Source organism: Elephas maximus, chromosome Y, assembly GCF_024166365.1.
Source record: "Elephas maximus indicus isolate mEleMax1 chromosome Y, mEleMax1 primary haplotype, whole genome shotgun sequence".
NCBI lineage: Eukaryota > Metazoa > Chordata > Mammalia > Proboscidea > Elephantidae > Elephas > Elephas maximus.
This window is the reverse complement of record NC_064847.1, coordinates 15,091,765-15,116,469: the sequence shown is the minus strand read 5'-3', so window position 1 is coordinate 15,116,469 and position 24,705 is coordinate 15,091,765. Positions and strand designations below refer to the sequence as shown.

The window sequence follows — 24,705 nt, the reverse complement described above, 5'->3', positions numbered from 1 at the left end:
ATAGCCACCATGTATTTTGAGCGCCTTCCAATCTAGGGGGTTCATCTTCCAGCACTATATCAAACTATATTCTTTTATGGTACATAAGATTTTCACTGGCTGGTTTTTGTTAGCAGGTCACCAGGTCTTCTTTCCTAGTCTGTCCTAGTCTGGAAGTGTTGTTGAAATCTGTCTACCACGGGTGACACTGCCGGTATTTGAAATACTTGCTGGCATAGCTTCAAGCATCACAGCAACATTCAAACCACCAAAATAAGACAGACTGACAGAGGGGTGGAGGAATAATGATTCCTGTTAAATACCCATTGCCATCGAGTCGATTCCAACTTACAGTGACCTTATAGACAGAGTAGAACTGCCACCACAGGGTTTCCAGTTTCCAAGGAGTGGCTGGTAGATTTGAGCTACTGACGTTTTGGTTAGCAACCATAGCTCGCCACGTAGCTCTTAACCACCGCGCCACCAGGGCTCTGCAATAAAGATTAGGAAGGGCTAAAATTAAAACTAAGCACTAGTTTGCAGGATTTTAGTGGTCCATGAAAAGATCACCTCTGTCTACTTTGGGTTCTGTGAAGACAGGCACTATAGAAATACAAAATAGTATTACCTCTGTTACTACAGCACCAACCTGTCAAACAGGCATCCCCACCACGCTCCTTGGGTACTAGACAGTCACTTAAAAGCAGCCACTTCCTGCCTGCCCTCCCTCTCCAAATACAGAGCCTTATGTCATAGCATTAAATGTCTGTGTGTTTTTAATACACTGACTCCATAAAGAGGCTCTGCTGAATGGGAAATTATAGAATTAAACCGCCACACATGTCACTGGAATCTACATCAACTGCAGGCATGTGTGTGGCCTTTTTGCTGATGACATTCTCTGTGTGATTGTTTTTAGAGTTCAGCAGCACTTGTTGGCTATGCCAAGTGAGTGACAAATAGAAAGGTTGAAAATGCAGCCTAGTCGGGGATGAGGACGGTTTAGGCTCTGTGACAGTTCCATGTGTCTTCTATTTGGGTAATCTGTCACAATCACAAATCAGGTGACCTATTTCCCCTACGTTTGGGTGATGGACAGTGGATGTCAGCTCATCCACGTGCGGCTGGATGAGGAAGAAGGGAGAAGAGATTCAGGCAAAGCTTGGACGCGGGAGCAGAGTGGAACATCCTGGTATCGGAGACCAGGTAGTCATGGCAGATAAGGTTGGATAATTCCATCGGCTCATGAGGACATTCAGGGTTAGGGAACTGGATTCTTCTTTTTTGTCCGTTTTGGTTTTGTTCTTATGGTTTTTTGTTATTAGAGACTTTTAAGAGCAGCACAGCAATGGTTCTCAGGAACCTACCCTTGCGGTGTGAGGCAGTGGTGATTCAGCAGTAAAACTGTCCCCCTTCCACATGGGAGACCCTGGTTTGATTCCCAGCTAATGCATCTCACTCACAGCCACCACTGGTCTGTTGGTGAAGGCTTGCATGTTGCTAGGGAGCTAAACAGGTTTCAGCAGAGCTTCCAGACTAAGACAGACTAGGAAGAAAGGCCTGGAAATCTACTTCTGAAAATCAGCCAATGAGAAGCCTAATGATCACAAGGGTGTGATCCATGACTGATCATGAGGATGGCACAGGACCACGGGGACAGTATCATTCCTTTGTGCATGGGGTCACCATGAGTCAGGGGTAACAGAGGTCCCACGATAGCACTTTCAACATGAATTCAATTAGCACCCTTATCAGTCTTGAAAACCAAATTTGTTCTCACTTGAATTTAAGATATTACTAATAAAACCAAAAAACCAAACCGGTTACCATCAGGTCACTTCCAACTCATAGTGACTCTATAGGACAGAGTAGAACTGCCCTGTAGGGTTTCCGAGGAGTGGTTGCTGGATTTGAATGGCCCACAATTTGGTTAGTAGCCATAGCTCTTAACCATTACGCTACCAGGGCTCCATGTTACTAATAGGCAGTAACAAAATCTGTTTTATAAGAATCTCCAACTCATCAGTTGCCCACTCTCAGCTTGGTTGTTGCTGTTACTGTTGCCATTGAATTGATTCCATTTCATGTTGACCTGACATAACAGAGTGAAACTGCCCCGCAGGGTTTCCTAGGCTGTAATCTAGACTTGGTAGTTTGTGATTAATTACCTGCTCAGAGCAAATTAGGTAATCTCATTAATACTAATTCAGCAACAGGAAAAAAACAGAGAAATTCTAGAGTTTTGTCTCCATCTGCACTAGGGGACTAGGTTAGTATAGTTAAGCATTTTGATAGATTTGAGGGATAAAATCAAAGGTCATTGTCTTAGGCTGGATTCTCTGGAGAAGCAAAAGCAGTCACTGTCCATATACATGCAGAAAGAGGTTTATGTCAAGGAGATGGCTCATGCGGTTGTAGAGGCTGGAAAGTCCCAAGTCTGTGGGTCAAGCTGGAGGATTCTCCTGACTTACACAGCTGCAGATGCTGGTGAAGCCAAGATCAGCCGATCAGAGAGCAGGCCTCTGGTTCACAGCCTGTGAAGATCAACGAATCCCAAGATGGGCAGGTAAGCCGCTGGTTCAAGTCCCCAGAATCACAGGTCAGATGAAGAGGAGCCAGCTGCAGGATCCAGAGTGAGCAAATGCCAGGGAGCCTTGACAGAAAGTCTGTCTATATTGGATGCAGGACACATGCCCAGGGAAACTCTCTTTCAACTGTTGGCTACTCACAGCAGATCCTATCATTGAGGTGATCACATTATATCAGTTCTCATCATGGAGGTGATTACATCATCACACGACTGCCAAACTACGTCGTATCTGCCAAACCACTGAGAATCATGGCTCAGCCAAGTTGATACACAACCTTAACCATCGCAGTCAATATACATCCTTTTAATATTTTTATAGAGAAAAACTTACATCATTTGTGCCAATGAGAGATAAATCACTGGAGTGTGAAATCCTTAACAATTTTAAATCCTCAATTTTTTTCTCCATGTGAAAAGTGTCTCTTAAATTTATAAAATGATTAAAAAAAAAATTCTGGTCATACTTCTTCAGGAATTTTTTTCCCCCTCTGAGACTTTAAAGCAAAAAACCAAACCCATTGCCATGGAATTAATTCTGACTCATGGCAACTCCATGTGTTACAGAGTAGAATTGATCTACAGGATTTTCTATGCTATAGTCTTCATGGAAGCAGATCTCCCAGTCTTTCTTCTGAGCTGCTGCTGGGTGGGTTCAAATCACAAACCTTCAGGTTAAAAGTCAAGCACAGTAATTGTTTTTGTCACCCAGGGACTTCCTGAGCCTTTAAGAATGGGTTATTAACTAGAAGAATAAAGAAAGAGCATAGTGTGATGTCTTGGTTATCTAGTGCTGCTATAACAGAAATACCACAATTGGATGGCTTTAACAAACAGAAATTTATTGTCTCACAGTTTGGTAGGCTAGAAGGCCAACCTCAGGGCACCAGTTCCAGGGGAAGGCTTTCTCTCTGTCAGCTCTGGAGGAAGGTCTCTGTCATCAATCTTCCCCTGATCTAGCATCTTCTCAGTGCAGGGAACTTGGGTTCAAAGGATGCTTGTTCTTCTCCTGGCTCTTGTTTCTTGGTTGTCTGGGTTCCCTGTGTCTCTCTACTTGCTTCTCTGTTTTATCTCTCAAAAGAGATTGGCTTAAGACGCAATCTAATCTTATAGATCTCATCAGCGTAACTACCGCTAAATGTGTGGTTGATAGGAATTGACTTTAGGCCTTTCTCTTTTTCTTTTGAAAGCAAATTTACTTTATCAGCAAATGTCTCAGGACCCCTCTGTCTGATAGAACCCCAACTCCAGGTCACCATATTTTTTCCTCATGTTATATTCAAAACAGCCTTCAAGTCTTGGTTTGATGAGGCAGCCTTTTCACTATTAGTTATTTAGTGCTGCTATTACAGAAATACCACAAGTGGGTGGCTTTAAGAAAGAGAAATTAATGTTTTTACAGATAGGAGGATAGAAGTCTGAATTTAGGGTGCCAGCTCCAGGGGAAGGCTTTCTTTCTCTGTCAGCTCTGGGGGAAGGTCCTTGTCATCAATCTTCCCCTGATCTAGGAACTTCTCAGCACAGGGACCCAGGGGCCAAAGGACACACTCTGCTCCTGGCTCTTGTTTCTTGGTGGTATAACGTCTCCCTGTCTCTCTGCTCACATCTGTCTTTTGTGCCTCAAAAGAGACTGATTTAAGACACAACTTAATCTTGTAGATTGAGTCCTACCTCATTAACATAGCTGCTTCTAACCCTGCCTCATTAACATCATAGAGATTAGGATTTACAACACATAGGAAAAACAAAATGGTGGAGAGTCACACAAAACTGGGAGTCATGGCCTAGCAAGGCTGACATGCATTTTGGGGGATACAGTTTAATCCATGACAACTGTGTAACCACAAATGCCTCTTTCTTGGTTTGCAGGAAACTTGGAGGTAAGTTAAATCCTGTGTATAGACTCAATTATGTACGCACTGTAAGATAAGGCTCTTTTTGCTTTCTGAGGGAATTGTTCATAAGGTTGGTGGCAATAACAACTCCTTTCTTCTCAGGGCAGGTTTACATCTGAGCGTTCCATGTAATGCACCGAGGAGAAGTGCCAATGGCAGCAGCTGAACACCCCATGAGCTGGAGAATTGGAGGCACTAGTGTCATAATCCCGATCGCTGTACAATATAGGTATAGGGGAGGCTTTCTGGAAAATGTTTGTGGTTTTAGCTTCGGTTCTCAAAAAGTGAATTTGGACTTGAACTTGGCCATGTGGCCAAGACATTGTAGTTCAGACATAAGCTGATCCTCCCTCTGTAGATTTTACTTCACATTACGTAGTGAAAAAGCTGCCTCGTTGAAACCAACACTGGTAGGCTATTCTCAACATGGTGGCGGGGAGAAATGGTGGCCTGGAGTTGCGTTTCTGTCAGGAACGTGTCTCCCTTCTCATCCCTCCATTGGCCTAGATAATGTATCCGTAAAGTGTTAAGTATTTCACAGTTCACAAAAAATATTTTTTCCACATGCCCCTTGTCCCATGATCTTCACAACGGATCTGCGAGGAGGCAGGTGGAACAGATATTATTTTGTGCACTTTGCACTGGAAGAGACAGCGTTTTGGAGGTTTCACACATGGCCAATGTCATGTGTGGTCGTTAAGAAGCAGCAGTGGAATTGGAGCGGGATATTCTGACCTTCAATCACATGTTCTCCCCGTGATGTGACTCCGTCTCTGTTGTTGTTGTTAGGTGCTGTTGCGTTGGCTCCGACTCATAGCGACCCTAGGTACAACAGAACGAAACACAGCCTGGTCCTGCACCATCCTCACAATTGTCGTTAATGCTTGAGCCCATTGTTGCAGTCACTGTGTCAGTCCATCTCTTTGAGGGTCTTCCACTTTTTTGTGACCCTCTACTTTACCAAGCAGGATGTCGTTCTCCAGGATCTGGGTTAGATGTTATATAAGAAAGCAACCATGCTTGGGAACAGGAGCAGAAATGCAGTAATTTAGAGGAACAGAATGGTTCCGGGTTGTCTTCATAATCTTTTATGCCTGAGTCCATTGGTACAACTCTTATGCCAATCCATCTCACTTAGAATCTCCCTCGATTTCACTGACCCTCTACCAGCCCAGAGGTACTTTTCTAGCAATTGGTTTTTTCGGATGACATGTCCAAAGTAAGCAAACCAAAGTCTCTTCGTCCTCAACTCTAAGGAACTTTCTGGTTGTATTTCTCCTTAGACAGATTTGTTGGTTCTTCCGGCAGTCCATGGTATATTCAATATTCCTCACCAATACCACAATTCAAATGTATCAATTCTTCTGTCCTCCTCGTATGGAATCTGTTTCTCTGTACATCTCTTTTAATGCTACTGAACAAGTGCATGGGTTCATTGATGTACCAAGGGATGTATATTTAGGTGATACATTGACCCAATTCTCTTGCTATTAAGACTGAAAATATTTGTTCCCTTTATTATTGGGTAACAACACTAAATTGTAGTTGTTTTGGGTATCTGGTGTTGCTATAACAGAAATACCACATGTGGATGGCGTTAATAAACAGAAATTTATTCTCTTACGGTCCGGTAGGCTAGAAGTCCAAATTCAGGGCATCAGCACCAGGGGAAGTCTTTCTCTCTCTGTCAGCTCTGGAGGACGGTCCTTGTCATTAATCTTCCCCTGGTCAAAGAGCTGCTCAGGACGGGGACCTTGTGTCCAAAGGATGAGCTCTGCTCCTGGTGCTTCTCTCTCACTGGTGTGAGGTTCCCCCGTCTCTCTGCTCACTTCTATCTTTTGTATCTCAGAAGAGACTGGCTTAAGACGCTGTCTAATCTTGTAGATCTCCTCAATATAACTGCCACTAATCCACTTCATTACATCATAGTGGTAGGATTTACAGCACATAGGGGAATCATGTCAGATGACAAAATGATAGTCAATCACATGATACTGGGAATCATGACCTAGCCAAGCTGACAGATATTTTGGGAGGCACAATTCAACCCATGACAGTGGTTCTAATTTTTTTGCTGTTAGTAAATTTTTTGAAGTATTTTTTCTCCCATTTTTCTGCTTCAAAAAATCTTTGCTCTCTAAAATTTGGGATATTTTTGAAATTTCAAAGGGATTCCTTAGGGAATAGCTTTACTTCAAAAGTGGAATTTTAGTTTTAATTAGTTAGTTATTAATTGGTTAATTTTCAAGGCAACCTGATTCCAAAATGCCATCCAAAATATGACCTCTGTATTTTTCAGTTTTCAAGGAGACTAAGTTTATAGGTAAATGCATTCTTACGTAGAAAAACTTGGTGGGGTTCTCTAAAAATATTACTTGTGTCTAATTTTTATTAACACATACAACTTCTAAGGACAGTTAAGAAATTAAAAAAAAATTGTAGTTGTCTAGATATTAACTCACCAAAGTGTCCGGTTGATGGCTATGGATTGACTTTGTATAATAAAACTCTTTTTTTCCCCAGAATTCCACAACTAGAAATGTACAAATTGTTGATATTCTATACTGTTAGCATTATATAGATTTTTAATACTCATATTAGAATTATTTGCCTATGAGCCAACAGTGAGGCTGTCTCAGGTTGACCATATATTGCATGGTGACTAGTTAAAAATATTTGATAATATGATTTTCTCTTCCACATAAATCGAAATTAAAAATCCAGTCCAAGAGCTGGCATAGAGCTGCCATGGACACAAAGCTATTTTTATAATAAAGATAAAACCAACATCGTTGCTTCATAATGATGTTTTGAGAATGTTCCGAATGGAACTGAACACTCCACTGTTCTAAAAAACACTGAGGTTATTAACCAAAGACAGTCAATTAACCCTTTTATGGATAAATTATTATTTTTTTGGAATTTTCTGGTGATGCAAAGTTTTTTCCACTAATGGAATGAAAGCTGAATCATTGTTTGCTGGTAGTGTTTTTTTATTTGAAAAAGTGGGATGACAATTGCAAATGGGGCATATTGGTCCCATGTTCAATAAAGCACATCACACATGTGGGACATGTTGGTCCAATGGGGCATTACACATCCTGGTTACACTTCAGCCATAAAATATCTTAATCAGCTTTCCAAAAGTACACACAAAATGTTAAATAAACATTGCACTTGCTGCACATAATTGTTATCAATTTGATTTAGAGTGGACCATATCGATCCCATGTTCCATGACGCACATCGCACATGTGGGACCTGTTGGTCCCATGGCCCCGGGAGTGCTTCACACACTGCATTCCCAAATGCCAGCAATGGTACCTTCCCAATAACACAAAGGAAATAGTACACATACTTGCAAGCTTTGTCTCACTGGACAGAAGCCAAAAGACACGAAAGTTTCACACAATCACTCCTCCGGGAAGCATCCCCTCATTCGAGTGGCTCTCGGCACTCAAATGTGGTGCAAATCAACTTCCTTGTCTTTTAGGCAGTCACACCAGTATGTGCCATGACACCAGAATGTACTAAAGTGGCTCAAATGCCTAGCATTAAATGTCCAAGGGTGAAAACATGTAACAGGATCATTATCCCTTGGTCCATGAAAGGGTTAAGGAAAAATTAAAAAGGAGACTCTACTTGGATTAATGAAGAAGGGAAAAGTCTCATTTTCTGGAAATTACACGATATCTGAAGCCTGACTGAGTTGATCTATAATATTTAATGAAAGCTGACCTACCCAAAGCCTTGCAGTAGTAAACTCAAAGAATCACTAAAATAGAAATGGAGAGAAGAAACTCAACATTTTCACAATTCAGCTGGGACCTTTCCTGAATTATTTAGATATGTAGGCTAAATGGCAGAAAACCCCAAAGGCTGTTGCCCATGAGTGCTGTGATTTTTTTTCCCAAAGACAATCTTAGAATTTCTCTCATTTAGTAGATTAATTTTTAATTGAGCTGTCAGTGGTTCACATCTTCAGGGATGCTGTATGAGGGTAGGTAGTATAGAAGAGAGTTTTAAGGTGCAGATGGTAAATACCAACTCTACTACTGTGATCGTTAAGGTTGTTTGTCACCTTGGCTGGGCCGTGATACTCAGTGGTTTGGCAGTTACGATGCAGTTTGGCAGCTGTATGAGGATGACAGCTATACACATGGACTTTGCCAAATGGAACACACAGGAATCAAATGGACTATACCTTTAGAAAGAGATGATGGAAAAGCTCAATATCATCAGTCAGAGTAGAAAGAGACGATGGAAGAGCTCAATATCATCAGTCAGAACAAGGCCAGGCACTGACTGTGGAACAGACAATCAACTGCTCATGTGTAAGTTCAAGCTGAAACTGAAGAAAATCATTGCAAGTCCACGAGGACCACAATATGACCTTAAGTATATCCCACCGGAATTTAGAGACATCTCAAGAATAGATTTGATGTGTTGAACACTAATGACTGCAGACCAGATGAGTTGTGGAATGACATCAAGGACAATCATACACGAAAAAAGCAAGAGGTCATTGAAAAGACAGGACAGAAAGAAAAGACCAAGATGGGTGTCAGAGGGGACTCTGAAACTTGCTCTTCAACATTGGGCAGCTAAAGGGAAAGGAAGAAATGATGAAGTAAAACAACTGAACAGATTTCAGAGGGCAGCTCGAGAAGACAAAGCAAAGTATTACAATGACACATGCAAAGAGCTGGAGATAGAAAATCAAGAGGGAAGAACATGCTCGACGTTTCTCAAGCCAAAAGAACTGAAGAAAAATTTCAGGCCTCAAGTTGCAGTAGTGAAGGATTCCATGGGGAAAATATTAAACTATGCAGGAAGCATCAAAAGAAGATGGAAGAAATACATAAAGTCATTATACCAAAAAGAATTAATGCATATTCAATGATTTCAAGAGGTGGCATGTGATCAGGAACCGATGGTACTGACAGAAGCCCAAGCTGCTCTGAAGGCATTGGCAAAAGACAAGGCTCCAAGAATTGATGGAATATCAATTGAGATGTTTCAACAAACAGATGCAGCACTGTAAGTGCACACTTGCCTATGCCAAGAAATGTAGAAGACAGCTTCCTGGCCAACCGACTGGAAAAGATCCATATTTATGCCTATTCTCAAGAAAGGTGATCTGACCAAATGTGAAAATTATCAAACAATATCATTAATATCATGTGCAAGCAAATTTTTTCTGAAGACCATTCAAAAGCGGCTGCAGCAGTATATCAACAGGGAACTACCAGAAATTCAGGCCGGATTCAGAAAAGGATGTGGAACTAGGGATATCACTGTTGTTGTCAGATGGGTCCTGGCTGAAAGCAGAGAGTACCAGAAGGATGTTTACCTGTGTTTCATTGACTATGCAAAGGCAATCGACTGTGTGGATCATAACAAATTATGGATAACATTGCGAAGAAAGGGAATTCCAGAACACTAAACTGTGCTCATGAGGAACCTTTACATAGATGAAGAGGCAGTTGTTTGGACAGAACAAGGGGATACTGAGTGGTTTAAAGTCAGGAAAGGTGTGCATCAGAGTTGTATCCTTTCACCATACTTATTCAATCTGTATGCCGAGCAAAGAATCCGAGAAGCTGGACTATGTGAAGAAGAACAGGGTATCAGGATTGGAGGAAGACTCATTAACAACCTGTGATAGCAGATGATACAACCTTGCTTGCTGAAAGTGAAGAGGACTTGAAGCACTTACTGATGAAGAACAAAGACCGCAGCCTTCAGTATGGATCACACGTCAACATAAAACAAAAATCCTCACAAGTGGACCAATAAGCAACATCATGGTAAACGGAGAAAAGGTTGATGTTGACAATGATTTCATTTTACTTGGACCCACAATCAACACCCATGGAAGCAGCAGTCAAGAAATCAAAAGATACATTGCATTGGGCAAATCTGCTGCAAAAGACCTCTTTAAAGTGTTGAAAAGCAAAGATGTCACCTTGAAGACTAAGGTGGGCCTGACCTAAGCCGTGGTATTTTCAATTGCATCGTGCTTGCATGTGAAAGCCGGACAATGAATGAGGAAGACCAAAGAAGAATTGAAGACTTTGAATTGTGGTGCTGGCAAAAAATATTGAATATAACATGGACTGCCAAAAGAACAAACAAATCTATCTTGGAAGAAGTATAACCAGAATGCTCCTTAGAAGCAAAGATGGAGAGACTGAATCTTAAATATTTTGGACATGTTGTCAGGAGGGATCAGTCCCTGGAGAAGGACATCATGCTTGGTAAAGTACCAGGTCAGTGGAAAAGAGGAAGACCCTCAATGAGGTGGATTGGTACAGTGGCTGGAACAATGGGCTCAAGTGTAACAATTTTAAGAATGGTGAAGGACTGGGCAGTGTGTTTGGTTCTGTTGTGCATAGAGTTACTGTGAGTTGGAACTGACCAGAATGCACCTAACAACAGAACAACAACAATGATGATGTGATCACCTCCATGATGAGATTTGATATCAAAGATAATCTAAGAATTTCTGTCATCTATTAGATTAGTTTTTAATTGAACTATCAGTGGTTTGTGTCTTCAGGGATGCTGTATGAGGGTAAGTAGTAGAGAAAATTGTTTTAGAGTGCAGACGGTAATTACCAACTCTATTAGTGTGATGGTTAAAGTTGTGTGTCACCTTGGCTGGGCCATGACTCTCAGTGGTTTGGCAGTTATGATGTAGTTGGGCAGTTGTACGATGATGTGATCACCTCCATGATGAGATTTGATATAACGTGATCACCTCCATGGTGGGATCTGCTGTGGTCAGCTGATCAGTTGAAAGGGAGTTTCCTTGGGAATGTGGCCTGCACCCAGTGTAGGTAGACTTTCTGGCAAGGCTCAAGGTTTTTGCTCACTCTGGATCCTGCATCTACCTCATTTTTGTCTGATCTCTGGTTCTTATGACTTGAGCTAGCAGGTTACCTGCTGTCTTGCCTGCTGATCTTGGCATTCATCAGTCTCTGCAGCCTGTGAACCAGAGCCCTGCTCTCTGGCCTTTCGATCTTGGCTTTGCCAGCCCCTGCAGCTATGTGAATCAGGAGAAGCCTGTATCCTGGCCCATTAAACTTATGATAAGATTTGGCCAATGAAAAACATTGTTTTATGAAGTCAGTGAACAATGAATGAAATGCTGTTTAAATGCTGTCAGAAGAAGAACAAGTAAGTCAAGACTAGAAGCTGGGACAGAGATGGCTCGGTCTGAATACTATGTGTGTCTGAATGGGAGGTGTAGTATACAGACAGAAGACTCAATTTGGGTTGTACTGCCCCAGGGGTTAAGAGCTCGGCTGCTAACCAAAAGGTCAGCTGTTCAAATCTATCAGCCACTCCTTTGAAACCGTATGTCGTATAGGGTCTCTACAAGTTGGAATCGATGGCCGCAGGTGTATGTGTGTGTCTGTGTGCGTGTATGTGTGTGTGGGCTAGTTGCTGTGAAGTCATTTCCAACTCATTGTGACCCCATGTGTTTCAGAATAGAACCACATTCCGTATGGTTTTCAATAGCTGATCTTTCAGAAGTAGATTGACAAGGCTTTCTTCCTAGGTGCCTTTGTGTGGATTTGAACCACCGATCTTCTGGTTAGGAGCTATCTCAGTTACCTAGTGCTGCTACAACAGAAATACCACAAGTGAATGTCTCTAATAAAGAGAAATTTATGCTGTCATAGTCCAGGAGGCTAGACGTTCAAATTCAGGCTTTCTCTCTCTGTCACCATATCATAAAATAACGATTGCAAGGCCACCTAACTCTATATAACCCAGTCCCTAACTGAGGATGAAAAACACAGGGTTATTAAAATTATTCTTTATAAACATATTAGGCTATGGAGGGCCAATAACATCTTGCAGAAGTTCTTAGGCTGCCTTTCATATATGACACCTGAGCTCCAACCAGGAGGATATCTGTGGTGATCAAATAATAAACCTGGTGTGGCTCCAGAAATTTAGAGAAAGGCAGTGGGCCTCCACCTTGCACAGAAATGAATCCTGATACTCAGCTCAACTCCTGGTAAGGAGTTAACCTTGGAAGTCATCCAGGATGTAAAGTCAGGTTTTATTTTGACTACAGGGTGACTGCTTCCTAGTCATCGTCACCACCATCATCACCATTACCGCCGTCATCATCCCCACTACCATCGTCATCACAATCATCATTGTCACCATCATCATCTTTATGATTATCACCATTATGACCACCATTACCATCATTGTTACCATCATCAGTGCCATCATCATGACCTTCATCACCATCACCATTATCACAGCCATCACTATCATCATCACCACCATCATCATCATTATCACCATCATCATCACCACCAACTTCATCACCATTACCATATCACCACCATTACCATCACCATCATCATTGTTACCATCATCACTGCCGTCATCATGACCTCCATCACCATCACCATTATTACAGCCATCATCATCGTCTCCATCATCTCCATCACCATCATCGCCATCATTGTCACCGTCAATATCATCACCAATATCATTGTCATCAACACCTCCACCATCATTTGTCTGATCTTTACTGTTGAGAAAGCATTTTCATGTGATTTCTTGTTACATGTAAATGGCGTGGCTGATTTCTGTCTTCAAGAACAGCAGGTAAAATGGGTGGGAAACTCGAGACTGATTAACAGTGAACAAGAGTTAAGTACTTGCTTAATTACCATATATAAACACCCAGGAGTTTATAAGGGAAAGTGCCTTAGCTCTGAAGAAAAATGAAAGATGCTAGGAGCAAACTTCTCGGAGAAGTGAGACAGTCAAATGCATTTTGGCTTGTTTTAGACATGTCGGCAGAAAAGAGCCATCACTAGAAAAGTTGTCATGTTGGTTGAGAGTCAGCAGAAACAAGGGAAGCCCTCCATGAGATGGATGACACAACAGCCACAAAAATGAGCCCGAACAACGATGGGCTCAAACATACAGTCATGAAGATGACGTGGGATCGGGGGTTCTGTTCTCTTCGTTGTATAGAAGGTCGCCCTGAGTCTGAGCTCACTCAACAGCAACTAACAGCAGCAGGGTTCCCTTGAAAGGGGAAGGAACGGTTTGAGGGCAGGCCATTTATATAGGAACGTGATCTACGGAGGCAAGAGTCTAAGACACAGGGAGTGAGACAGAGAAGGGGGAACAGCCAGTACAAAGATGCTTCATGGGTGGCGCAAATGGTCAAGCCCTCAACTACTATCCAAATCGTTGGTGTTTCAAACCCACCCAGAGGATCCTGAGAAGACAGACCTGGTGACCTGCTTCTGAAAGCTGACAGCCACCGAAAACCTTATGGAGCAGTTGTACTCTGCACACACACGGTCGCCATGAGTCAGGGTCCACTTTATGGTAAATAATAACAACAATGAAAGACTGATGCTCAGTCCACTGGGGACCTTCGTACCAACATTTTCAAATGCATCTCAGAACCGTCCACCTGCGGCACAAAGGGAGCAACAATGATCTCCTGACTCTTGTTGACCATCGGCCAAGAGAGACCTCATGCGTGTTTACAGCCGTATGACTTGAAGTTACATAACCCTGAGTACAAGGAAGGCTTTGTAGATGTCTCATTTTGAGGTGTCATAGGAACCCCAAGGCAGGCAGAAGGAAAGGAACACTGTCCAATTGTACCCAAGCGAGTCACCGGGTGGTGCAAATGCTTAATGCACTCAGCTGCTAACTGGAAATTTGTTGGAGGTTCAAGTACACCCAGAGGTGCCTCAAAAGAAAGGCCTGCAGGTCTACATGCAAAAAATCACCCACTGCAAACCCTATGGAGCACAGTTCTGCTCTGACACACGTGGGGTCCACATGAATTGGAGGCAACTCTACGGCAGCTGGTAAAGCACCGTAGCTGTGGTGGCTGGAGTTGACAGGATATTGAAGCAGTTCACACAAGATGCCTAACACGGCCACATTCTAGGGGTATCCATTCCATTCTTCATTAATGACACTATCTCAAAAAAATGCATGCTGTTTGGTAATGCCAAAGAGGAGGGGAATTTAACTTTGATTTTTCTTGACAGGCAACCTTAAGATAACTGCTTAGTCTCTTAAATGACAATGAAAAGATTTGTAGTAATTGGAAGATTATAAATATAGCCAGACACTCATTTTATTATTTGCATATCTACAGTCTACTTTTCAAATAAGCCTTAACAAAGTTTATACCGATTTTTAATAAATAAAACCAATTAACATCTCACAACATTGGAGTTAGAGCTTTTGGAACGGATTTTCTTTTTAGACTGTTAATCTTTATTATTTTTTTTTAGGCTCTCTTTTCTTAGAGTTCAGATAAGAAATATGCCTTTAAATAGTAAGTGATTTTTGAAAGAAAAAAGACGTACATTTTAGAGTGAGAATTGCAGTTATGTGAGTGATGGGTAGCCCGATAATGTGTACGAAAACGCAACTTACCTAAAATGTCAGATTGAGATTAAAGTAGTGGCTCTTAACCTTGGCTGTGTATTAGAATCGCCTGCAGTATTTTTGTTGTTGTTTTGTTGTTCAGGCCACATCCCAGAGATATTCCATCAGATGCTTCCCAACAGACCCCAGTGTACAGCTAAGACTGACAACTGTTGGTCTAGAGAACTATTTCTCAGACTTTAATATGCATTGGAATCTCCCAGTTATCTTGTCCAAACGGAAGGTCTAATCTAGTTGATCTGAGGTTGGGGCTGAGATTCTGCATTTCTAACAAGCTCCAGTAATTCCTGTTGTTATGGGTTGAGTTGTGTCCACCCATAAAAATAGGTTGTGGTCCTAACTCCTGGTACCTGTGACCTGGTTTGGAAATGTGACCTTTGAAGATGTTATCAGTTAGGTTAACATGAGGTGATACTGGGGTAAGGTGAGTCCCAATCCTGTATGATGGGTGACCTTATAAAAGAGAAGATACACACAGACAAGGGAGATAGCGGAAGGACACCGTGTGATGCTGCAGCTGAAAGCTGAGGAATGCCTGGGACCAGCAGACGTTAGGAGAGACAAGGGAGAGTTTGTGTTTCAGAGCCCTCAGAAGGAATCTACACAGCCGATACCCTGACTCAGACTTCCACTTCAGAACTGAGAGACAATAAATTTTGTTCTTACAATCCACCCAGTTTGCAGTATTTTGTTATGGTGGCCCTGGGAGGTTAACACACCCAAGCTGCTAGTCTGTGAACCACACCGGAGGAGCAAGGGCAAGTGCTTGGACAACTGACCACATGATTGTCTGATTGAAAATGGCCAATACCAGTCCATTTCAGCAGTCTGAATCCAGCAGCCGCTTATTGGAAACCCTACAGGGCAGTTCTACACTGTGCTGTAGGGCTGCTATGAGTTAGAATCGACTCGACAGCAGTGGGTTTGTGTTTTTGGAAGGGGCTGAGTATTGCTGCTATTTTCACAAGAATAATCTTAAAGGTCTGCAATCCTTATTAAAGCAAGTCAGCTGGAATGTTCTCTAGTTGTTCTTCTCATCGTAAGAATATGCTTTATGGTTGGATACCATCATTTTAAATATTCATGCAACCTCAGTTTAAACTCAGCTAAAGAAGAGTTTCCTTGCCAGTAAATAAAGCATAAAGTCCAAAGGAAGCAGTCTGAATACAGACTGAACCAGTAAAGTCTTACCTCTTGAACACGAGTGGCTTCGGAAGTGTGTCCTTTCTCCATATCCTAGCTTTTGCTCTGTGGCATTCAGGCTCAGCTATTCCAGTGTGCTATGAATGGAAGCCTTTTACCTTGGCATACAGTATTGAAAATTTAGCAATTGACCCTGTAATCTGATTGACAGGCCTGCATCAACTGTCTGCAAAGTAGCCTAGTGGCGTTTATTTTTCCATATAAAAAACAGAGGTGTTAAAATGCAGCACAGCACAATTTACTCCAGCTTAGTGACAACTGATTAACTACTTGGGTCCAATTTAGAATAACTCATTTCCACTAGAGATAGCCCATAAATCTTAAATTGAAGAGGATGCAAATCCCCAGTGCCTTCTAGAGAATGGAATTTACATCATTTCCCTGCAAAAGACTCTCTGAAAAGTATTTGCTATTTGGAAGGGGATAGTTGGTCGAAATTACATAAAAGATTAAAAAAAAAAAATGATTTTCATGTCGCAACTGAACAAAGCTGAAATGAGGTGAATGATTAACTTAAATTTCTGAGTTTCTTGCCAAGAAAACGAGAAGACACTGAGGAACTTAACATTCCCACCGATCTCAAGGTATATACCGGATGTCCATGTCAGAAAGTTAAGATTTTTTCTCCTCAATAAATTGAATCATTTGAAAAGGCCCTGTCTGTGACTTTGAGAAAATTGCTAAATGGGTTTGACTTTTTCAAAAACCCATTTGGCATACAGAGCGGGAGATGTGGCATGGCCTTTCTCAAAGAGATGCCTGTTCTTAACAAAAAATTATCTAGTCTGTTTCCTGAGTTCATTCATCTTTATTTGATTAAGAATATAATTGTTTTCCCTGCTCACTCAGAGTAAACTGTTTAAAGGCCCGCCAAATAAATAAATGTGGGTGTGTGTCTTATAGGAGCCAGAGGCAGGACACGGCTGGGAGAAAATCATGGGAAAAACGGGGCAAGGGGAGACTGGGGACTCATCTGGAAGAGTGGGTAGTGGGAGGGAAGTGAAAAGACCAGCTGCATGATACCCAAAACCCATTGCTCTCAAGTGCATTCCAACTCCTAGCAACCCTATAGGACAGAGTAGAACTGCCCGGTAGAGTTTCCAAGGAGCGCCTGGTGGATTCGAACTGCCGACCCTTTGGTTAGCAGCCGTAGCACTTAACCACCATGCAACCAGGGTTTCTAGCTGCATGATAATTGGAGCCGTATCATAGTCACATCCATTTATCTGTGAAAGACCCCCACAGGGGAGCGCCGTGTTATTGAACACTCATTCCGCTCCCCACTTCCACCAATTGCTGTTGTCGTCGAAAATAAGAACTTAACCAAAATCAAATTCTTACTTTTGCTTTGCCTGTCCAAGGAAGGCTCAGACACCACCCTCCTGTCAGTGGAGGCTTGTGTGTTGCTGTGATGCTGAACAGGTTTCCAAGGAGCTTCAGACCAAGACAGACTAGGAAGAAAGACGGGGCAATCTGCTTCCAAAAATCAGCCAGTGAAAACCCTGTGGATCGCAATGGCCCGGTTCAAAACCAATCATGGGAATGGAGCGGGACCAGCAAGCGTTTTTTGTTGTGTGTGGGGTCACCATGAGTCAGGGCCAACTTGACGGCAGCTAGCAACAAGAGCGTTTAAGGAAGAGAGATAAAAGATATGTAGTTGTCGTTGTGGGCTGCTGTCGAGTCATCCCCTGACTCATGGAGACCCCATGTAGAGTAGAACTAATCCATCGCCTTCTCTTGGCTGTAATATTTACCAAAGTGGATCACCAGGCCTTCTTCCACAGAACCTATGAGCAAGTTCCAGTAGCCATTCTTTAAGTTAGCCAAAAAAAAAAAAAAAAACCCCATTGCCATTGAGTCAATTCTGACTCATAGCGATCATATAGGACAAGGTAGAACTGCCCCATAGGGTTTCCAAGGAGTGCCTGGTAGATTCAAACTGCTGACATTTTGGTCAGCGGCTGTAGCACTTAACCACTGAGCCACCAAGTTTCCTTTAAGTTAGCAGCTGATGGCAAATAATTTGTACCACTCAGGCTACTCTGATAAAAGATAAACCTTGTGTAATTATAGATAACAACTAGGTCCCATTTGGGAAAGCAAGCATGCAATTAAAACCTGAACTGTTACCTAGTGTTATAATGGAACAAGGGGATTATTGAAGGGCCAAAATCTTTTTTTTTTTTTTGTAATAGGAAGCATTTGCTTCCTTGTTACTTGCTTCACACTCCCATTTGGCTGCAGCCAGTATCTGCCCACATTTTCTTTCAAAAAGACACCAAACAAACAAACAAACAAAACCCACTGCCATCAAGTCTATTCCAACTCATAGCTATCCTATAGGGCAGAGTAGAACTGACCCATAGGGTATCCAAGGCTGTAATCTTTTTTTTTTTTTTTTATTGTACTTCAGATGAAGGTTTACTGAACAAACTAGTTTCTCTTTAAATGGTTAGTACACACATTGTTGTATGACATTGGTTAGCAACCCCACGAAATGTCAACACTCTCCCTCCTCAACCCTGGGTTCCCTACTACCAGCTTTCCTGTCCCCTCCTGCCTTCTAGTCCTTGCTCCTGGGCTGGTGTGCCCTTAGTCTCATTTCGTTTTTTGGGCCTGTTCAATCTTTGGCTGAAGGGTGAACCTCAAGAGTGACTTCATTACTGAGCTAAAAGGGTCACTAGGGGCCACACCCTCAGGGTTTCTCCAGTCTCTGGTCAGGCCAGTAAGTCCGGTCTTTTTTTGTGAGTTAGAATTTTGTTCTACATTTTCCTCCAGCTCTGGCTGGGACCATCTATTGTGATCCCTGTCAGAGCAGTCAGTGGTGGTAGCCGGGCACCATCTCGTTGTACTGGACTCAGTCTGGTGGAGGCCGTGGTAGATGCAAGACAGTAATCTTTACAGAAGCAGATGGCCACATCTTTCTCCTGAGGAGTGGCTGGTGGATTCAAACTGCCGACTTTTCAGATGGCAGCCAAGTGCTTAACCACTGTGCCATCAAGGCTCCTTCGAATAGCAAGCAAAGAGATAAATATTCTAGACAAACCAGCATCGCGTCTGCTTCTGTACCACATCCGTCTTGGTGTGTTCCTCTTGCCTTCTGTTACTTAATGCTTTTTGCTCAGTAGCCAGTTGCTGTGGTTTATGAAGTCTTTGTGTGTGTGTGTGTGTGTGTGTCTGTGTGTCTGTGTGTGTGTTTCAAAGTCCCAGACAGAAACCTCTTTCTTGTAGCTGCCCTTCTCAGCACCTGCTAGCCCCTGACCATGGAGTGACGTGAACATCAGCATTCAGTGACCAGGACACAGGTAGCTCTCTGCGTCCCCCTCCGCCCCAGATCTCCTTCCAAGTAGCCAGAGCAGCAGAGCACACAATTCCAAACCTGCACGTCTTGCGCTCTCTGGCACGCACCATCTATCTGGAAAGAAATGCTGCCACCTCTGAGCATGCACAAAAAGAAAAAGGCAGCTGGGGGCTGGGTCCCCAGCCCCAATCAGCTGCCACCTATAAGTAACTCCCATCATCATCTCTTGGAGCACCGTAGAGAATCCATTGTTCACGGCTCAACATATTCTGTCTAAACCTGACCATCTCAAAGCCCAGCGTGTTTCTTTGCAGTTTGGTGGTGAGTCATGGTCATGCGTCGATGTTAAGTAGATTCTGCTGTGTATTGACATGTCTGTCAGATGCATTTCAATTACAGATCCTACAGAAAAGAGGAAAAGGTGAAGAGCCTCTTGGGCCTTCTTTAAGTGTTTTTATTACCTTGTGGTGAGCAGAACTTGGTCAGGTTTTTTAAAGACTCCCAAATAAGCCTTACAGAGCGGGCAGCTTTATCACAAGCACAACTCTTTGTACTTGGGTGTGGGGATTGACAGGTAGGCCTCTGTCCACCTTATCATCTTCCCAGGAGCGTGCTACAGAGGGTGAAGAAATGGGCAATGGGAGGAACATAGTGGTGACTTTGATTTACGTCTTTGCCACCTCGCTTTGGCTAGGGAGCTCCCTAAAGATGGGTGGTCTGAACCCACTCGGTGGCATCGCCAAAGAAAAGGCCTGGTGATCTGCTTCCATTAAGACTACAGCCAAGAAATCCCTGTGGAGCACAGCTCTATTCTGGCGCATACGGCGTCGCCACGAGTCGGAATGGGCTCAGGGACAACTAACGACAACACCTTCAAGACAAACCCAGCGACGGAATCTCTACCTTTCAGTGGCAAACGTTGATAACTGGTGGCATTTTTCATCCAGGTTATGGGGGTGAAAGTTCATTCTATTTAGATGATTTTCGTAAGTTTTATTGTGTCGCCCCCTCCCTTCAATCACCAAACCAGGTGCTATGGAGTCAGTTCTGACTCCCGGCATCCCCACGTGTGTCAGAGTAGAGCTGTGCTCCCTGGGGTTTTCCATGGCTGATTTTTCAGAAAGAGATCACCAGGCCTTTCTTCCGAGGTACCTCTGGGTACAGTCACCAGGCCTTCCTTCCGAGGTACCTCTGGGTACTGTCACCAGGCCTTTCCTCCGAGGTACCTCCGGGTACAGTCACCAGGCCTTCCTTCCGAGGTACCTCCGGGTACAGTCACCAGGCCTTCCTTCCGAGGTACCTCCGGGTACAGTCACCAGACCTTCCTTCCGAGGTACCTCCGGGTACAGTCACCAGGCCTTCCTTCCGAGGTACCTCCGGGTACAGTCACCAGACCTTCCTTCCGAGGTACCTCCGGGTACAGTCACCAGGCCTTCCTTCTGAGGTACCTCTGGGTACAGTCACCACTCTTCCCTTCCGAGGTACCTCTGGGTACAGTCACCAGGCCTTCCTTCCGAGGTACCTCTGGGTACAGTCACCAGGCCTTCCTTCCGAGGTACCTCTGGGTACAGTCACCAGGCCTTCCTTCCGAGGTACCTCTGGGTACAGTCACCAGGCCTTCATTCCGAGGTACCTCTGGGTACAGTCACCAGGCTTTCCTTCCGAGGTACCTCTGGGTACTGTCACCAGGCCTTTATTCTGAGGTACCTCTGGGTACAGTCACCAGGCCTTCCTTCCGAGGTACCTCTGGGTACAGTTACCAGGCCTTCATTCTGAGGTACCTCTGAGTAGACATGAACCTTCGACCTTTCCAGTAGCAGCTGGGGAGATTAACTGTTGGCATCATCCAGGGACTTCCTATTTTAAAAAACTAGGAACCGATGTTTTCATTATGGCTACTTTGGGGGTAGATGTGGTTTAAGAGGACAGGGATAGAATCTGGAATCAGATAACAGTGGATTTGACTCCTGTTCCACAGCTAGGTAACTCTGTGACTTTGGAAAAATTATCTGGGCTCTCTGAGATTTGTTCTGAGCACCTACAAAATGGAGGATAATACGTTATTTGGTAACAAACTCCTCCACAGTATAAAACCTCAACTCACGGGGACTCCCTGTGTGTCAGAGTAGAACTGTGTTCCATAGGGTTTTTAAAGGCTGATTTTTCAGTAGGTCACCAGGCCTTTCTTCTGAGGTACCTCTGAGTGGACTCAAGTTTCCAACCCTTTCAGTTTGGACCCAAGGATGTTAATCTTTTGCACTACCTAGGGACTCCAAACCTGCTATTCAAAACTCCATTGCTGTCAAGTCCATTCCAACTCTCGCAGACCCTGTAGGACAGAGCAGAACTGTCCCATAGGGTTTTCTAGGCTGTAATCTTTACCGAAGCAGAGTGCCACATCTTTCTCCCTTGGAGCCGCTGGACTGGTTTGAACTGCCAGCCTTTTGGTTAGCAGCCTAGTCTTTTAATCATTTCACCACAAGTGGTCCTTAAACCAGCCATAGATGATACATAAACAAATGGGTGAGGCTGCATTACAATAAACCTTTATTCGTGGACACTGACTGGTATTTGAAGTGTGTATCATTTTCATGCTGCAAACTACTAATCTTTATTTTTTCCAACCACTTGAAAATGTAAAAAAGAATCTCACTTCACATGTCATAGAAAACAGGCAGCATGTTGAATCTGGCCTGAGGGCCATACTTTGCAGACCCCAACCTCTACCATGTTGTGATGTGCCACAGAGGCAACTCGTACTCATTGCGACCCCATGCGACAGAGTAGAACTGCCCCGTAGGGTTTCCTAGGCTGTAATTTTCATGGAAGTTGTCTCAGTCATCTAGTGCTGCTGTAACAGAAATACCACAAGTGGATGGCGTTAACAAAGAGAAGTTTATTTTCTCACAGTCCGATAGGCTAGAAGTTCAAATTCAGGGCACTGGCTCCCTGGGGAGGCTTTCTCTCTCTGTTGGCTCTGGAGGAAGGTCCTTGTGATGCATCAGTCTTCCCTTGGTCTGGGATCATCTGAGCACAGGAACCTCAGATCCAAAAGGTCTGCTCTCGGCGCCGCTTTCTTGGTGGTGTGAGGTGCCCGTGTTTCTCTGCTGGCTTCTCGCTTTTATATCTCAAAAGAGATTGCCTTAAGACACTATCTAATCTTGTACATTTTACCAGTATAACTGCCCATAATCCATCTTACTGAGTCATAGTAATAGGATCTACAACACACAGGGGAATCACATCAGACAACGAAATGGTAGACAATCATACAATACTGGGAATCATGATCTAGCCAAGTTGACAGATATTTTTGGGGGACACAATTCAATCCATGACAGAAGCAGATCGCCAGGTCTTTCTCTCATGGAGCCCCTGGGTAAGGCTTGGACCACCAGCCATGCCATTAGCAGCTGAACACTTAACCATTTAGCCACCAGGGCTCCTTGAGCTCTACCATATTGTATTGTAAATACTTGTTTAAGTATGTTCCCTGTCTGACTAAACCCCTCAAGGGTAAGCCTCCTCGACTCTTTAGCAGCCTGCCAGAGGACACAACCTTACTTGCTGAAAGTGAAGAGGACTGGACCTACTTACTGATGAAGATCAAAGACCACAGCCTTCAGTATGGGTTACAACTCAACATAAAGAAAACAAAAATCCTCACAACTGGACCAATAACCAACATGATGATAAACAGGAAAGATTGAAATTGTCAAGGATTTCATTTTACTTGGATCCATGATCCACACCCATGGACGCAGAAGTCAAGAAATCAAAAGATGCGTTGCATTGGGTACCTTTGCTGCAAAAGTCCTCTTTAAAGTGTTAAAAAGCAAAGATGTCACTTTGCTAAGATGGGACCAACCCAAGCCATGGTGTTTTCGGCCGCCTTATATGCATGCGAAAGCTGGACAATGAATTAGGAAGACAAAAGAAGGATTGACCCCTTTGAATTGTGACACTGGTGAAGAATATTGAATATGCTATGAACTGCCAAAAGAACAAACAAATCTGTCTTGGAGTAAGTACAGCCAGAATGCTCCTTAGAAGCGAGGGTGGCGAGACTGCGTCTTACATACTTTGGACATGCTATCAGAAGGGACCATTCCTTGGAGAAGGACATCATGCTTGGTAAGGTAGAAGGTCATCGGAAAAGAGAAGACCCTCAATGAGTTGGATTGACACTGTGGCTGCAACAATGGGCTCAAGCATAACGATTGTGAGGATGGTGTAGGACCAGGCAGGGTTTCCTTCTGTTGTTCATAGGGTCGCTATGACAACAACAATACCCTTAGCATCACGCAGGACATTATTAGTGAGAGAAGTAAAACATGGCATGGGAACGTGAAGTCATCAGTGGTGCTCTTCAGAAATGACCTTGGAAAGCCATACAGTGCTCCTAGAACAGACTCAAAAAGAGATCCCTGCACCATCATGAGCTGAACATATCTGCTGTGGAATGTAAATACCTTAAAGGGGTATTTAACATTGAATCTTAGAACTCTGGGAGTGATAAATAAGCTTCCTGAAACATGTGTCAATTATGCATTATAAAAACACCAGCGGATCAAAAGCTTTGGTAAAGATTGTCAAAACAAGGCCATCAGCAGGATGCGAGACCAGCTGGATCTTGCTATCCTACTCTAACTTCTGTTTTACAGACCTCTTTGTGGAGATGCATACAAGTTTAGAAAGGAGCACTTTTGAGCTTGGAGGCCTGATGCAAATTAATTAATGAATGCAGCCTGCAACAAAACATCTATATCAAAGGACTAGTGGCAGAGCAGGAGTAGTCAATGTTTAAAACATGAGTTGCCATCACATTTATTTTTAGAGCCTGGCTTTCCAGAACATAGTCTATGCACTTGTAATTTCTGCTGGTCTGCAGGTTCCTATCAGGATCCTGGTGTTTAAGGCCCAAGCAAACTGAGGAGCTGTGTTTTCTCTTTGCAGGGTGTGAGGAAAACACCAGAGAAGTGTTCAGTAAGGACATGGCTCATCTCATGAGTCCTTGTCAAGCTCTGTCTGACCCTGGTCTCCTCTCCCCATCCCTGTCTTGCACGCTGCCCATTATCTTGCCCTTGCAAACATTAACAGTCCACCCGCTTCATCGTCCCACTTTTTGATTCCCACTTTACGCACAAAAAAGCTAAGATACTGTAGCCAACACTTGGAGAATCAGGGTTGACATCCTTTCTGACCACAGTTCTACCCTGAAACATTTGGGGTCACCATGAGTCAGGATCAACTTGAAGGCAACTTTTTGTTGTTTT

The 24,705-nt window shown here is 43.3% G+C and overlaps 1 protein-coding gene across 1 annotated transcript in view; it reads left to right on the top strand.

Annotated features, from left to right (window-relative positions):
* Nucleotides 1–1,070: 1,070 nt before the first annotated feature.
* Nucleotides 1,071–24,705, top strand: part of LOC126069858 (glycine receptor subunit alpha-3-like) — a 186,031-nt gene continuing 162,396 nt past the window's right edge. The window contains exons 1-4 of the mRNA XM_049873491.1: nucleotides 1,071–1,185; nucleotides 4,436–4,446; nucleotides 12,554–12,707; nucleotides 12,911–13,101. Of these exons, the coding sequence (XP_049729448.1) occupies nucleotides 1,071–1,185; nucleotides 4,436–4,446; nucleotides 12,554–12,707; nucleotides 12,911–13,101 (471 nt within the window). The remainder of the gene's footprint in view (nucleotides 1,186–4,435; nucleotides 4,447–12,553; nucleotides 12,708–12,910; nucleotides 13,102–24,705) is intronic.